The sequence below is a fragment of the Amblyraja radiata genome, chromosome 37 (genome assembly GCF_010909765.2).
Source record: "Amblyraja radiata isolate CabotCenter1 chromosome 37, sAmbRad1.1.pri, whole genome shotgun sequence".
NCBI lineage: Eukaryota > Metazoa > Chordata > Chondrichthyes > Rajiformes > Rajidae > Amblyraja > Amblyraja radiata.
Window position 1 is genome coordinate 13441642 of NC_045992.1, and position 14596 is coordinate 13456237.

Sequence of the window (14596 nt, forward strand, 5' to 3'; positions counted from 1 at the left end):
GACCGCTGTGACAGTCAGAGAGGATCCCATTACTAATTGCATCCCACCCACCCATGCTGGAATACATGACTCTGAGCGGGTGGGGAATTCAGACCCAATTCAGCTCCAGTGTTCCCCGTGGTTGAACAGCTCTCCAGTGCTCAAGGCTTTGCAGCTCCAGTTTGCAGCAGAGAGATTTGTCCATGACAGGGATGGATGAGTCCGTGCAGAACCAACACTGCCCTTCCCAGTTATTCCCAGACGCAAGATTACAATGAGACGCCACCTGCCCTCACAGGCCAACATTATAGATTGTGTGGAAATCTGGGAGTCAACTAGGCTCTCTGAATCCTTATTATCCTTTGGACTATGGGGCTGGATATTGTTTTGCACAGTGAATGGTGGTTGCCTGCAACGTGGCACCAGGGGTGATGGTGGAGACAGATACGATAGATAATAGACAATAGAAAATAGGTGCAGGAGTAGGCCATTCGGCCCTCCGAGCCACCACCATTCAATGTGATCATGGCTGATCATCCCCAATGAGTACCCCGTTCCTGTCTTCTCCCCATATCCCCAGACTCCACTATTTTTAAGAGCCCTATCTAGCTCTCCCTTGAAAGCATCCAGAGAACCTGCCTCCACCGCCCACTGAGGCAGATAGCGGCATTTAAGAATTTTTGAGAGAGACACATGGACATGCAGGGAATGGAGGGCTATGGATAACATTCAGGTGGAGGAGATTAGTTTAACAGCATGATGGATGGCATGGACAATGTGGGACGAAGGGCCTGTTCCTGTACTGTTAATGTTCTGCATAACAGATTATCTGCAATTTATGGACAATGTTGATTTACATACATTGTGCAGTAAATACCTTTAGTGGTTTTTTTCTTAATGTTCCCTTGCCCACAATGGGATGCAAACAACAGTGATTTCAAAATCCGAGTTCCAGTCATACAACTTAATCAACGTATACCAGAGCCAGCAGCTAATCATAGCACTGCTGTAAACCTAAGCAGTTAAATCTTTGGCTGCAGTTAATAAAATTCTTAAATTAAAAAAAAAAAAACAAGATAGAACCAGCTGTTGGGTGTGTGATATTTGTATTCAGCAATGCAACAAAAGTTGGATAAGTGCCAATCACTTCAGGAGTCTGCTTTTCCAGACGCACATCTGCAGCAGTGCACGAGGCGGAAGTGACTTCAACGGTGTCTGGCCGTGATTTATATTTTTCTTCCAAATCCCCACAGGCTCACTCCCATCAAATTGTAGTCCCTCACCAAATACTTTCAGTAACGAGTTCCACAAAATCTATGACGTGAGTAGAATTACCAACACAGCAGCAGGTCAGGGATGAATGATCGCGCTCCAGTGCACTTTTGCACATATTCGATCATTAGTTTTTCTTTCCAGTACTGACGTTGGGAATCAAAGTTGTCTCATTGCAGCCAAGAGTCTCCCAACTGGTCACAGAAGATGCAGTGCTGAGAAGGTGGGTGTATCTAGTGTAGGACCACCTCCAGTTTAAATTCCATTTGGAATATTTTGGAGGACCAAGAAACCAAGAACCAAGGAGCAGGTTCTGGTGGAAGGTAGGGCATCGCATGACAAAACTTGGAGTGTGCGCATTGCCAAATGCCAATCTAAGACACGAGGAGGTTGCAATAGCGCTGGAGTAGGTGCATAATTAAACAAGGGTGCTACCAGGAAACCCAAGGAATTGCAGATGCTGGGTGTTGAGCAAACCACAGAAGACTAGAGGAACTCAGTGGTTCGTGCAACATCTGCGGAGGGAATGGACAGATGACGTTTTGGATTGGGATCCTTCTTCAGACTGATTTATAGTGGAAAGCGGGAAATGAGAGATAGGGGTGGGACAAATCCTAACAAGGATCAATGCAAATATGGTCGGGGGGGGGATTGGGATGGCAGATGGATGGAGAAATAGTAAGGAGACAAAAGGAAGACAAATAAGGAGGGAAGATGAATGAAATGAAAAGCCACAGAGGGGGATATAAGTGGATGGGGAGAGTGGGGAAGGGGAGAGTGGCTTTGGGTCAAAGGCATCATCTGCCTCACAGGAACCTTCTTCATGGCCACATTTCCAACTTGCGAATGGTTTGAGTTACAAAACCTGGGGTCAAGCTGTATTAAATCATGGGAGGTCGGGAAAGTGTGAACAGGAGTGAGCTATCCTCCTAAATAGAAATCAATACTAACGATAAGTCGCATTATCTTCTTATGTACTGCAATATTTCTTTGAGAGGACAGTAACCATGGGAGCATTTAAGTTAATTGGAAGGAAGATTAGAGGGAAGGCGAGGACAAACATTTCCCTCATTGGTCATGAAGGTCTCATGCTCACATCCTGAGAGGGTGGTCCAGGCAGAAATGATTGCCACATTTAAGAGGGAGTTAGATGTGGCCCTTGTGGCTAAAGGGATCAGGGGGTATGGAGAGAAAGCAGGTACAGGATACTGAGTTGGATGATCAGTCATGATCATATTGAATGGCGGTGCAGGCTCGAAGGGCCGAATGGCCTACTCCTGCACCTATTTTCTATGTTTACAAAATACGTGGATGTCCATTTCAATATCCATCACTTACAATCTGAAGAAGGGTCTCGACCATTCCTTCCCTCCAGCGATGCTCGCTGGCCCGCTGAGTTACTCCAGCATTTTGTGTCTACCTTCCATCAGTTACAAAACTTCTGACAATAACTGGGCATGGATAAACCTGAAGACCACTTATGCCCAATATCTTCACAATGGGCAGAACAGCACCCTTCCTTGCATATGTTATCTATCTATCTATCTATCTATCTATCTATCTATCTATCTATCTATCTATCTATCTATCTATCTATCTATCTATCTATCTATCTATCTATCTATCTATCTATCTATCTATCTATCTATCTATCTATCTATCTATCTATCTAGCATATATATATGCCTAGAAATTAATCTATAGTCAATAAAGTACGATATCATTGCACAGAAGTCAATGGAGTGGACTTTGAAGACAGAATAACAAAAGCTTTTCACTGTACCTTGGTACATGTGACACTAAACTGAATGGGGAGTCCTGATGCTACAATAATGCTGGAGTAACTCAACGGAACAGGCAGCACCGTCCAACCAACGATAAATCCACAGGTACCAATGGGTTTGGTTTTACAAGGAAATACCTACAAATGGGAGCACCCTTGGATATTTGGACAATATTTTTATTACACTACTGCATTTTCTGCATTGTAGCCTCCAGCTTTACAGTTAAGACTAGTCTTAACACAGCTGGAATTCTATAGTTTTTTTAAACAGTTATTGGAATATCCTTTCCTAGAAACAACCGTTTTTGTGATTAGTGTGGTTTTGAATTCCAGTAAATGCTTACAGCCACCAAAGGTTTATATTGCATTAAGTGAGGTCCGACATTTCTGTGCCAGTGAAGCGCAAAAGGGCTGTTGCAAAATAAATCACATCAGGCAGCCGATATTCCGTGATGTCTGATTGTGGGACAATCTGTTTATGTGGTGTGGGTTGAATGATAAATATTGGCAAGGACATGGGACAAAGTTTCCTTGCTGTTATTCAGAGTAATGGACTGGGACATTTCATTCCACCAAGAAGGCAGTCAGATGACGTTTTAACCTTGGCACAAGAGACTTCAGATGCATCTGTACCAAGCAGATTCCTACTTGCTATACAAGGGATCTAGCCAGAAACTGGGAGCAGCTGGAATAACTCTGCAGGTCAGGCAGCATCTGCGGAAGGAAATGGACCTTTTGTGTTGAGACCCCTTCTCGGCTGAAAGAGGGGTAGTAGTCAGCGTAAAGTGGTGGGGAGGGTGGGCAAGAGTTGGTAAGCGATAGGGATACACGGGTGAGAAAGGATTGTTTTACAGATAGCAGGCATGTGCGGAGAGAAGGATAGAAAGAGTGACACAGACTGGGAAACGATTAGTGGAGAGAAAAAGGCTGGAGATTGTGGACTCTGATGGGAAAAGAAGGTGAAGAATGGTACTGAAAGAGGTATGGTGGTGGTGGTAGTGGCAGAGGGAAGGGAGAGCAAGCAGTAGTGGGGGAGGGGGGGGAAGATGAGGGAAAGGACTTAAAGGGGATGAAATAGTATGATGGGGCTTGGGAGTACAGTAGAAAGAAGGGAGCGTGTGAGAGACTATTAATCCTCCTGGGTAGTCTACAACCCAACGGCAAGAACATTTTAATCTCCAACTGTAGGTAACCCGCACCCTTCAGCCCCTTTCTCTTATCTTACCTGGTCCTCTCAAACACACACCCTTCTTCCCACCCATGCCTCTATCTCCCTGTTTCACCCTTACTCCACACTGATCTCACTGGATTCCCCTCCCCTCCCGTCTGTCTCCCCATGCGTTCCATTGTTTACCTTCCTTTCCTGTCACATTCCAGAATCCCGTGTTCCCCACTTATTCCCCTCCCAGCCAAGCGCTCCGTCCAACAATCCCTCCACAATCTGACTTCTCTGCTAATCAACTCCTCCTCGACCATATTCACCCACCACTTGCCAACTCTTGCCGCCCCCTCTTTGCCATGGTTGAAGGTGCCATTGTAATAGAGTTACCAGCAGTCTTTAAATATTTGTCCAGATGATGTGTTCAGATTTTGGAACAATAAAATTGTCTTGAAACGGGCAGAACTGGGAAAGCCAGCATTTATTGGCCATCTCCATTTGGTCTTGAGGAACTTGAAAACGTTCCTGATGCAGGGGAACTTGGAAACAACAAATTCTAATACTGTTGCTGGAGTGGGGCTTGGAGTTGCAAACTTAAGACACAGTTTGGGAGGGAGAACATTAATGCCAGTTCCTCACTTAATGATTGTTTCAATTTACACCGTGCATTCTTGCAGTAACCAAGTGGGATTCAGAGATGGTGCATTCAAATCCCATTGCAGTAAAGTGTAAAGAAACACCCCTGCAAGCACAGAGGGGTCCCCATGCAAGTTATACAATTTGAAGATGGTAAAGGGAGTTCTTACCAACAGAACTCTGCCAGAAAAATAATTAATCCCATTAACAAATATAGTGTGTTTCTTGTTGGCCATCTTAACAATACTGAGTCGATGATGAAATAGGATGTTAAGGGAGGCAAGTATCATTGTAATATATTTTTTTCTTTAAAGATCAACTATGATTGTACTAAATGGTGGAGCAAGCCCAGGGCTTAAGTTCACTCTCTTTACCTTTCTCTCAAGTCTACCTTTCAGTCCAGGCTCGTGTCCACCTCTACTGCTCTTGTACATAGCGAGACTGATTGTGTTCTGTAAAGCTCCAAGGACGTTTCACTCCATTAAGGAAACAATACAAATGAACCATGTTACTAAATCTTCATATTGGGCATTGACCACAACTCAGAAGTAACTCATGAGCTGTGAAGTCTTTTATAATGACCAAGGATGCAGAAAACATGATGTAATGAAAAGCCTTTGTTCTTTTAGGTGTGTGGTCAAATTTGAACGGCAATTTTGGAATTCCAGGAACCACTTCATTATTACAGAAAGGTTAATATGAAAGGAATCCAAGCGCAAGTTTAAAACAATACACCAAATTGCCTCATAACAGCAAATAAAATAAATCTTCCAGCTATTTTATTTCTATTGGTCTCTGTCTCTCAACTTCTTTGCACTGTGTTCAATACTGAATACCAACTTTAAGTGAGGGGGAAGGAAATTTAATGTATAATTTACTACCTGTAATTCATGATTTGCCATGGGGTCAAGGAAAGAGTGTTCACTTCGCATCCCCGTTTCCACCAATCTTTCCACCACCACGCACAAGAAGCCCAAGACAGACACCATTGTATGCAGATGCCGAGAAGTTTGTTCAGCTCTGGCTGAACAACCTCTAATCTTGTGTGTGGACTCAATAAGAAGAAGATGATTTGCCATCATGCCAAAAAGTGAAAAGTCCAAAAGACATTTGGACAGATATACGGATAGTAGTCAAATGTAGACAGGTGAGACTAGTGTGAATGGGGCATCTAGGCCAGCATGGGCAAGTTGGGCCGAAGGGCCTGTTTCCATGCTGTACGCTCATAACAGCCAAACCAGGTGTCATCCAACCCACAGGCCCTGACGCTCACTGATAAATGCAGCTTCATGGAAGAAACTGACAGAGAAAATCTGAAGTGGCCAAATGGCCCATCGTGTTCTGTTAGTAGAAAAAAAAAAGATACTACCTAATCCCACCTTCCAGACTGGGTGCATACCCCTGCAGGACAGAACCCTTCAAGCACACAATTGAATGCTTAAGAAGGAACTGCAGATGCTGGAAAATCGAAGGTACATAAAAATGCTGGAGAAACTCAGCGGGTGCAGCAGCATCTATGGAGCGAAGGAAATTGAATGCTGTTTGATCATGCCCAGGGTTTCTGCTTCCACCACTGACCTAGCATTCTCTGGGTGAAAACAGTTCTCATCTCTCTGCTCCTTATTTTAAATTAATGGTTCTGGGCTTTAAATATCTACACCATGCAGAATAGGTGCGTCCTGTTTGCTTTAGAAAGGCGCTTCAATTAATGCAGATCCAGTAAGTTTCCCCACAAGTAATTCTGTTCCAATTTTGTTTAAATAAATAGCCTCAATCTATCCAATCTTCCCTCTTAGTTTAGACTTTCCACATCTGGCATCATCTTCAAACTCCTCTTCACCCTGACCAATGTCACTGAAGAAGTCTCGACCCAAAATGTCACCCATTCCTTCTCTCCAGAGATGCTGCCTGTTCCGCTGAGTTACTCGAGCTTCTTGTGTCTATCTTCAGTGTAAACTTATCTTTCCTTTAATTTCATGATGAACTCCAGGCTGTAGTTTAGTTTAGTTTAGAGATACAGCATAGAAACAGGCCCCTCGACCCATCGAGTCCACACCGACAAGGAAGTCCACACACATTAACACTCTCCCTCACACACTAGGGACAATTTACATTCATACCAAGCCAATTAGCCTACAAACCTGTATGTCTTTGGAGTGTGGGAGGAAACCGAAGATCTCGGAGAAAACCCACGTGGTCACGGGGAGAACGTACATTCTCCGTACAGACTGCACCCATGGTCGGAATCGAACCCAGGTCTCCAGCGCTGTAAGGCAGCAACACTACTGTTGCGTCACCATGCTCAGACCTCCACTTCCTGGCTCAGAACCGGTGTCGGGTCTGTTATAAGATACGGTCCAGAACAATAACAATTGCACTTCTTCATCTGCTCTGACATGCCAATGGATGCATTCAACTCCATCAAACGTACATGCCACGATCAATATTTTTGTTCACAGCATGTGGACTGTGTAACTTCACCCCTCCGCCCAACAGTGCAAACAGTGTGCAGCCCAACCAAACATCAGAAAGCCAGTAAAAGTAGCCTGTGGCAAATTTGGAGTTCATCTTCACCCCATGAGATAATTTCCAGGGACACAGATGTTCAGATAGCACTTGAATAAACAAAGATGGAGGGCAATTACTAGTCAAAGGGAGTTTAATGACTGTATTGCAGCCGGTCTAAGAAAACATGCTTCTGTTAAAACAGCTCCAACTGCTGCTTCAACTCTTGCTTTATTTGTCCAGCACAGTTTGCCATCTTCGCAACTTAAAATACTCATTAGTACTTTTCCTTCCCTGCTCATTGCACCACATATGTATCATGCGAATCGTCCCACCACAACTAGAGAGCAGTGCTGGACTACCATCTACCTCATTGGTGACCATCGGACTATCTTTAATTAGACTTCACTGGCTTTACCTTGCACTAAACGTTGTTCCCTTATCATGTATCTATACACTGCAAATGGCTCGATTGCAACCATGTATTCTCTTCCCGCTGACTGGTTAGCACGCAACAAAAGCTTTTCACTGTACCTCATGACAATAAACTAAATTGAACTGAACCGAGCTCAAGAGTTGAGACCCAGACGCACTGGTTGGATGTTTCTCAATGGCAGGTCATATGCACACTCACAGAGCTATTTATGAAAATCTATAGACAATTGGGAAGGAATTCAGATTCATGAAAAGCTTGCTTTGCTCTTGGTCTCTGTGCCCATTAACATACCTAATCACTGTTTGTTCTAGACCCCAAGTAAACAGGCCCTTCAGCCCATCGAGTATGTGTTGTCCTTCAATCCTACACTATTCCATTTTGCATCACGGCTAGGATTGGCAACTCGAATGCCCAGGAACAAAGGAGATGACACAAAGTAGTGAACACTGCCCGTTCCATCACGGATACTGATTTCCCCATCATTGAAGGAATCTATAAGAGGCAATGTCTCAAACAGGCAGTCAGCATCTTCAAGGACCCACACCACAACACCACATTCTCATTGCATTTCTGCTGTGAAGGAGGTGGTATAGGAGTTTGAAAGTTCCAATGTTCAGGTTCAGGAACGGCTTCTTCCCAACAACCATCGGTCAATTGAACACTACAAACTCCAACTAAACTCCGAACTCCCTGGGTTTACTATGAGCTTCATTGTGTTCTTTGCACCATATTACCGTCAATAATGAGTACTACTTTACAGACCCGTTGTGCCGCTGCTGGGAGTGCGAATGTCATTGTTTCAATGCAGTACATGTGACAATAAGATACTCACTCGAGTCTTCTTTAACTCTTGTGTTTATCTTGTACTACCAACTCTCGCCACATTCTGCGGGATAGTCACTATCTTTGCAACTTGCATGTGTTTGGCAAGGAGGAGGAATCTGGAGCGCACGCAAGTCGCTATAAGGACGACATGCAAACTCTACACAGACAGCACTGGAGGTCAGGGTTAAAGCAGGCCCTCCAAGGTCATAAGAAATAGGAGTAGAATTAGGCCATCCGGCCCATCAAGTCTACTCTGCCATTCAATCGTGGCTGATCTATCGCTCCCTCTTAACCACACTCTCCTGCCTTCTCCCATAACCTCTGACACATACCTGTACTAATCAAGAATCTATCCATCTCCGCCGTAAAAAATATCCACTGACTTGGCATCCCCAGCCTTCTGTGGCAAATAATTCCGCAGTTCCACTCTTACAACCATTCCACCTCTCCCTCGGTGTTCCTACCCCACGGACCCATTCACCTTCTGTATTCTATCACGCCGATCGCTTCCCCGACTTGTGTCTGCCGTTTCAGCACTCGTTCCCCAGCTCACCTTTCAAGTCACTTTCTGCATGCGACAAACACACCAACTCTCCAAACGGGATGCAAATATTTAGTCGCAAAACCGCAGTCTTTTTGTCAATTATGTTTTGGAAAGAAACAAGTGCAGCTTCATCTTTTGCTGGGGTTGCTTACAGGGAATAAATAACCAGGTAAAGGCAAGAATATACAGATCACATTGTCACTCCCCCCTAGTTACTCTCCGGCAGCTGGTCTACAAAACAGAGCGAGTGCACCACCTAACGGTGAAATCCAGTAACAACACTTGCCGAGAAATTCACACTTAAAGCGCAAGTTTTATGCACTCGACCCTAAAAATCGATCTCTCAAACATAACTCGTCCCTTGACAACTGCAGAGCGAAAACGAATCATTGGCTCATCATGTTCCCCGTACTGTCAGCCACAGAGTCCTTCACAAATAATGCTGCAATTAAGACGCAAGATGCTGGAATGTTGAGCAAAACATTAAGAGGACAAGGACAAAGGACATTTATTATCACATACGCCAATTGGAGTAGTGAAATTTGACTTGCCATTTGCAGCACACCTGCAGGAACTCAGCCGGGCCGGGCAGCGTCTATGGAGGGAGACTTCACCCTTTGCTGCAACAACCCTACTCAGTGTTGCCCCATCTAACACTGGTTCCAGGGAACACACCGATTGAGCTGTCGGCCACTGCTCAACCACATGTACTTGCAATAGCTGTTCTCATCCCACCCAAGATCAGATTTCTCCGATCACCAGGCGGTTCACCTGGCTGCAGGGACGGTGACCCACCTGCCTGTAAGTGCAGATGATGATCTCTCTCAGGTGGTAATGCATGGGGGTCATGGTCTCGTTCACAGCATCCAGCGCCAGGTCCACTTCCCGCTTCATCTTATGCCCTTCGGGTAGGAGTCGAACGATTTCCATCACAACCTGTGTAAGCAGAGGTTCAAAATTAACGTTAAAATCCGCATGTCTGATTTAGTTTGGAGATACGGCGCGGAAACAGGCCCTTCGGCCCATCGAGTCCGCACTGACCAGATATCCCCGCATATTAACACTATCCTACACACACTAGGGACTACATTTATACCAAAGCCAATTAATTTACAAACCTGTACATCTTTGGAGTAGAAACATAGAAAATAGGTGCAGGAGTAGGCCATTCGGCCCTTCAAGCCTGCACCGCCATTCAATATGATCATAGTTGATCATCCAACTCAGTATCCTGTACCTGCCTTCTCTCCATACCCCCTGATCCCTTTAGCCACAAGGGCCACATCTAACTCCCTCTTAAATATAGCCAATGAACTGGCCTCAACTACTTTCTGTGGCAGAAAATTCCACAGACTCACCACTCTCTGAGTGAATTTCTTTTCTCATCTCGGTCCTAAAAGACTTCCCCTTATCCTTAAACTGTGACCCCTTGTTCTGGACTTCCCCAACATCGGGAACAATCTTCCTGCATCTAGCCTGTCCAACCCCTTAAGAATTTTGTAAGTTTCTATAAGATCCCCCTCAATCTTCTAAATTCTAGCGAGTATATGCCGAGTCTATCCAGTCTTTCTTCATATGAAAGTCCTGCCATCCCAGGAATCAGTCTGATGAACCTTCTCTGTACTCCCTCTATGGCAAGAATGTCTTTCCTCAGATTAGGAGACCAAAACTATACGCAATACCCCAGGTGTGGTCTCACCAAGGCCCTGTACAACTGCAGTAGAACCTCCCTGCTCCTATACTCAAATCATTTTGCTATGAATGCCAACATACCATTCGCTTTCTTCACTGCCTGCTGCACCTGCATGCCTACTTTCAATGACTGGTGTACCATGACACCCAGGTCTCGTTGCATTTCCCCTTTTTCTAATCGGCCACCATTCAGATAATAGCCTACTTTCCTGTTCTTGCCACTAAAGTGGATAACCTCACATTTATCCACATTATACTGCATCTGGCATGCATTTGCCCATTGTTGGGGAGAATTACAAAGATTCCTGACATCTGAGAAAAGAAATGACCTCATCTCTTTGTTAAATGGGTGACAACCTATTTTTTAAGTCGTAACTACCACTTCTATAGTCCGCAGCGAATCGTCCGATCAGCTGAGAAGGTTATTGGCTGCAACCTTCCCTCCATTGACGAACTGTACACTGCAAGGGCCAGGAAGCGAGCGGGTAAGATCATCTCTGACCCTTCTCACCCTGGCCACAAACTCTTTGAATCACTTCCCTCTGGAAGGCGACTCCGGACTGTCAAAGCTGCTACAGCCAGACATAAAAACAGCTTTTTTCCAGTAGTAGTAGCTCTACTCATAGAAACATAGAAACATAGAAAATAGCTGCAGGAGGAGGCCATTCGGCCCTTCGAGCCAGCGCCGCCATTCATTGTGATCATGTACTCAATAATCAAAAATCTGTAGCCTCCTTTTGCTCTGGTATTTTATTTAATTCACATGTTTAATCGATAATGTTTTATTATTAATGTTTAATGTTTTATGTGTCATTCCTAACTGTCCCTGTATGTCATGTTGTCACTTGCGGGTGGAGCACCAAGGCAAATTCCTTGTATGTGAATACTTGGCCAATAAACATATTCATTCATTCATTATATTCTTCCACAGAAGGGAGATTGGAAGAACATAAGGAAATTCAGTGGTGTAGGAAAGAACTGCAGATGTTGGTTTAAATCGACGATAGACACAAAATGCCGGAGTAAATCAGCGGGACAAGCAGCATCTCTGGAGAAGTCTGAAGAAGGGTCTCGACCTGAAACATCATCCATTCCTTCTCCCCAGAGATGCTGCCTGTCCCGCTGAGTTACTCCAGCATTTTGTGTCTACTTAGGAAATACAGTGGTAGACATTGTGAATATTATGGATGGTAAGTTTGTGAATAGTAACTGTGCACAGAGCCTCGAGTGATCTCTGAGATCATGTCTAGCTGACGAGGTGATTTTCACAAACCTCAAATTCTCCCTTTGTGTATTTGGCATCGGGTACACTCACAAGTTCATCCTCACTGTTTTCGGGAATACCCTGAAATAAGAACAGGAGCAGGTGGTTAGTTTGCTGCTTAAATCAGTGTTGAACAATGGAAAAGTGTGTAAGGGAGAGATGTCCTTAAAACATCCCAGCCCACAGGACCCAAGGTTGTAGAACTTCAAGTACAGTCAAGTTGGCGTGCAATTTCAAAATGCTATTATCCCCCTTGGCTCACAAGGGAAACATTTTTCTTCGGTTATCCAGTTATTTGACCAAAGACAGCTGCACACACCAACCCTAGCCTTCACCCACTGTCTAGACATTAGACAGCAATCCCAAGAGCTGCCTTTCCCTTTTTATATTCATTCCCAGGATGTTCCCAATAAATTCCAGCATTAGCAAAGGTATTTGCACAGTGCTGTCGGGTAGGAACGCCAGGATTGGGACCCACGGGCAAGGAATGAATGGTGATACATTTCCAAATGAGGGTGGCATGCAACATGGAGCGGACTGTAAGTGGTGTCCCCAGTGGCTGCTGTCTTGAATTCTCTGGTTATGGAGGTTACAGAATCAGGAGTTGTAGGAGCCATGGTGAACGGTTGCAGTGAAGACCTTCTTTGTCCCGGCTGGTGTTGAATTTCTTGGAAAAATTGAAAATATTGCATCAACTTTTGATGTGCCTTGTATATGCTGGGAACGCCTTGGAGAGAGAAGGCGAGTCACTTGTAACGGTCTTACTGTGGACAACACAGTCAAAACTTAACTCTAGTGAAAAGAGAAACAAGGAATCGCAGGTGCCCGTTTACAAAAAAAGTGCTTGAGTAATTCAGCAGGTCAATCAGCATCCCTGGAGAACATGGATAGGTGATGTTTCAGATCAGGACCATTCTTCAGACATTTTTTTTTTCTTCTTCTGAATAGGTCTGGCAAGCGCCAGGTTGCATTAAACCACTACATTAAAATAGAAAAAAGCAAAAAGCAAATTGACAGACCAGATGCCAAATTCAGGCAGAGCAAAGTCACTTAAAGTCCCTCTTCACAAACGTCTGGGGACTGCCGTCCAGATTGAAAGAGCTGTTCTACAGACTAGTGAGTCAATGACCTGATAACATCCTACTCACACAATCACAGCTGACAGGCAACAGGTCAGACTGCTCTGCCCTGGGTTATGTGCAGCAGGGCAGAGTCACCAGATCAGCAGAGTGATGCAGGCCCTGGGGATCTCAACATTTGCCTGCAGACCCATCCCACGTCTCACGGCAAAAGGCAGAACACAACATATCAAACAACGTTCGGTAGATACCAGGAAACTGGCGATGGCAGGACATCATGGCTAAAGGCACGGGGTGGGGGGGGGGGGGTGGGGGGGAATCTGTAGAGCTGTGATGTTGTCCAGTCCTATAGCCACTGCATTCATCATTTCTTGATACATGTGGAGCGAATCAGATTGCTGAAAGTTACGTGGCAGCATTGAGAGTCTCAGGAAATGACAGCTATGGATCATTCGTGGAAAATTTCACAAATAATAATAATAATGGATGGGATTTATATAGCACCTTTCTAATACTCAAGGTGCTTTACATCGCATTATTCATTCACTCCTCAGTCACACTCGGTGGTGGTAAGCTACTTCTGTAGCCACAGCTGCCCTGGGGCAGACTGACGGAAGCGTGGCTGCCAATCTGCGCCTACGGCCCCTCCGACCACCACCAATCACTCACACACATTCACACACATTCACACACAGGCAAAGGTGGGTGAAGTGTCTTGCCCAAGGACACAACGACAGTATGCACTCCAAGCGGGATTCGAACCGGCTACCTTCCGGTCACACCATGGTCACAGAGTGATCAGGAGGCCAGTTATCCCTCTGACTCTGTGCTAGCTCTATGTACGAGCAATCAGCTCGTCTAACCTCCGAGCCCTGGAATTATTTCCTTTAAGTTACTCATCAAGCACTCTTTTTAATGCCGCTATTGATCGATTGAAAGATACAGGATGGTATCAGGCCCTTCAGTCCACCGCGTCCATGCCCGCCATTGATCACCAGTTCACACTAGTTCTACCTTCTCCCACTTTCACATCACACAGTCATCAATGACCTGGTGACCATTGTACAATCACCAACCTTGATGTGCCAGAAAATGAGCACAGAGATCACCATGGCCGTTGTTGTCCTTCCTTTTCCACTGTGGCAGTTAATGACAACCGCTGAACGTGAATCCTCGGTCAAAACCATTTTTACGGCTTCCATCAACTTATCAAAGTCCTTGTGAGAAATCAAAAATTCCGTGATTAATGAGAAACATCATATGAATCCAGACAGAAGTTCTCAATGTTTATCTTACAAAAGCTTCTGTCAATTATTATCCTTTCTTGCATTGAAATGTCATGCTGTGTCCAACATCTGGCCATTTTGGGATGTGCAGGAGGATCCCGAGTATCAGGTGAAGACAAGTTTAATAATCTGCTGA

The 14596-nt window shown here is 44.8% G+C and overlaps 1 protein-coding gene across 4 annotated transcripts in view; it reads right to left on the bottom strand.

The window, feature by feature from the left end:
* The window catches only part of pald1 (phosphatase domain containing paladin 1), a 188600-nt gene that overhangs the window by 84582 nt on the left and 89422 nt on the right, over window positions 1-14596 (bottom strand). For all 4 annotated transcript variants that reach the window (XR_004410053.1, XM_033012959.1, XM_033012957.1 and 1 more), the window contains exons 16-18: window positions 14251-14391; window positions 12105-12176; window positions 9935-10075 (exon numbers count right to left, since the gene is read on the bottom strand). Coding sequence is in view for 3 of the 4 variants with exons in the window: in XM_033012959.1 (XP_032868850.1) it covers window positions 9935-10075; window positions 12105-12176; window positions 14251-14391 (354 nt within the window). In the remaining variant the exon portion in view is untranslated. The remainder of the gene's footprint in view (window positions 1-9934; window positions 10076-12104; window positions 12177-14250; window positions 14392-14596) is intronic.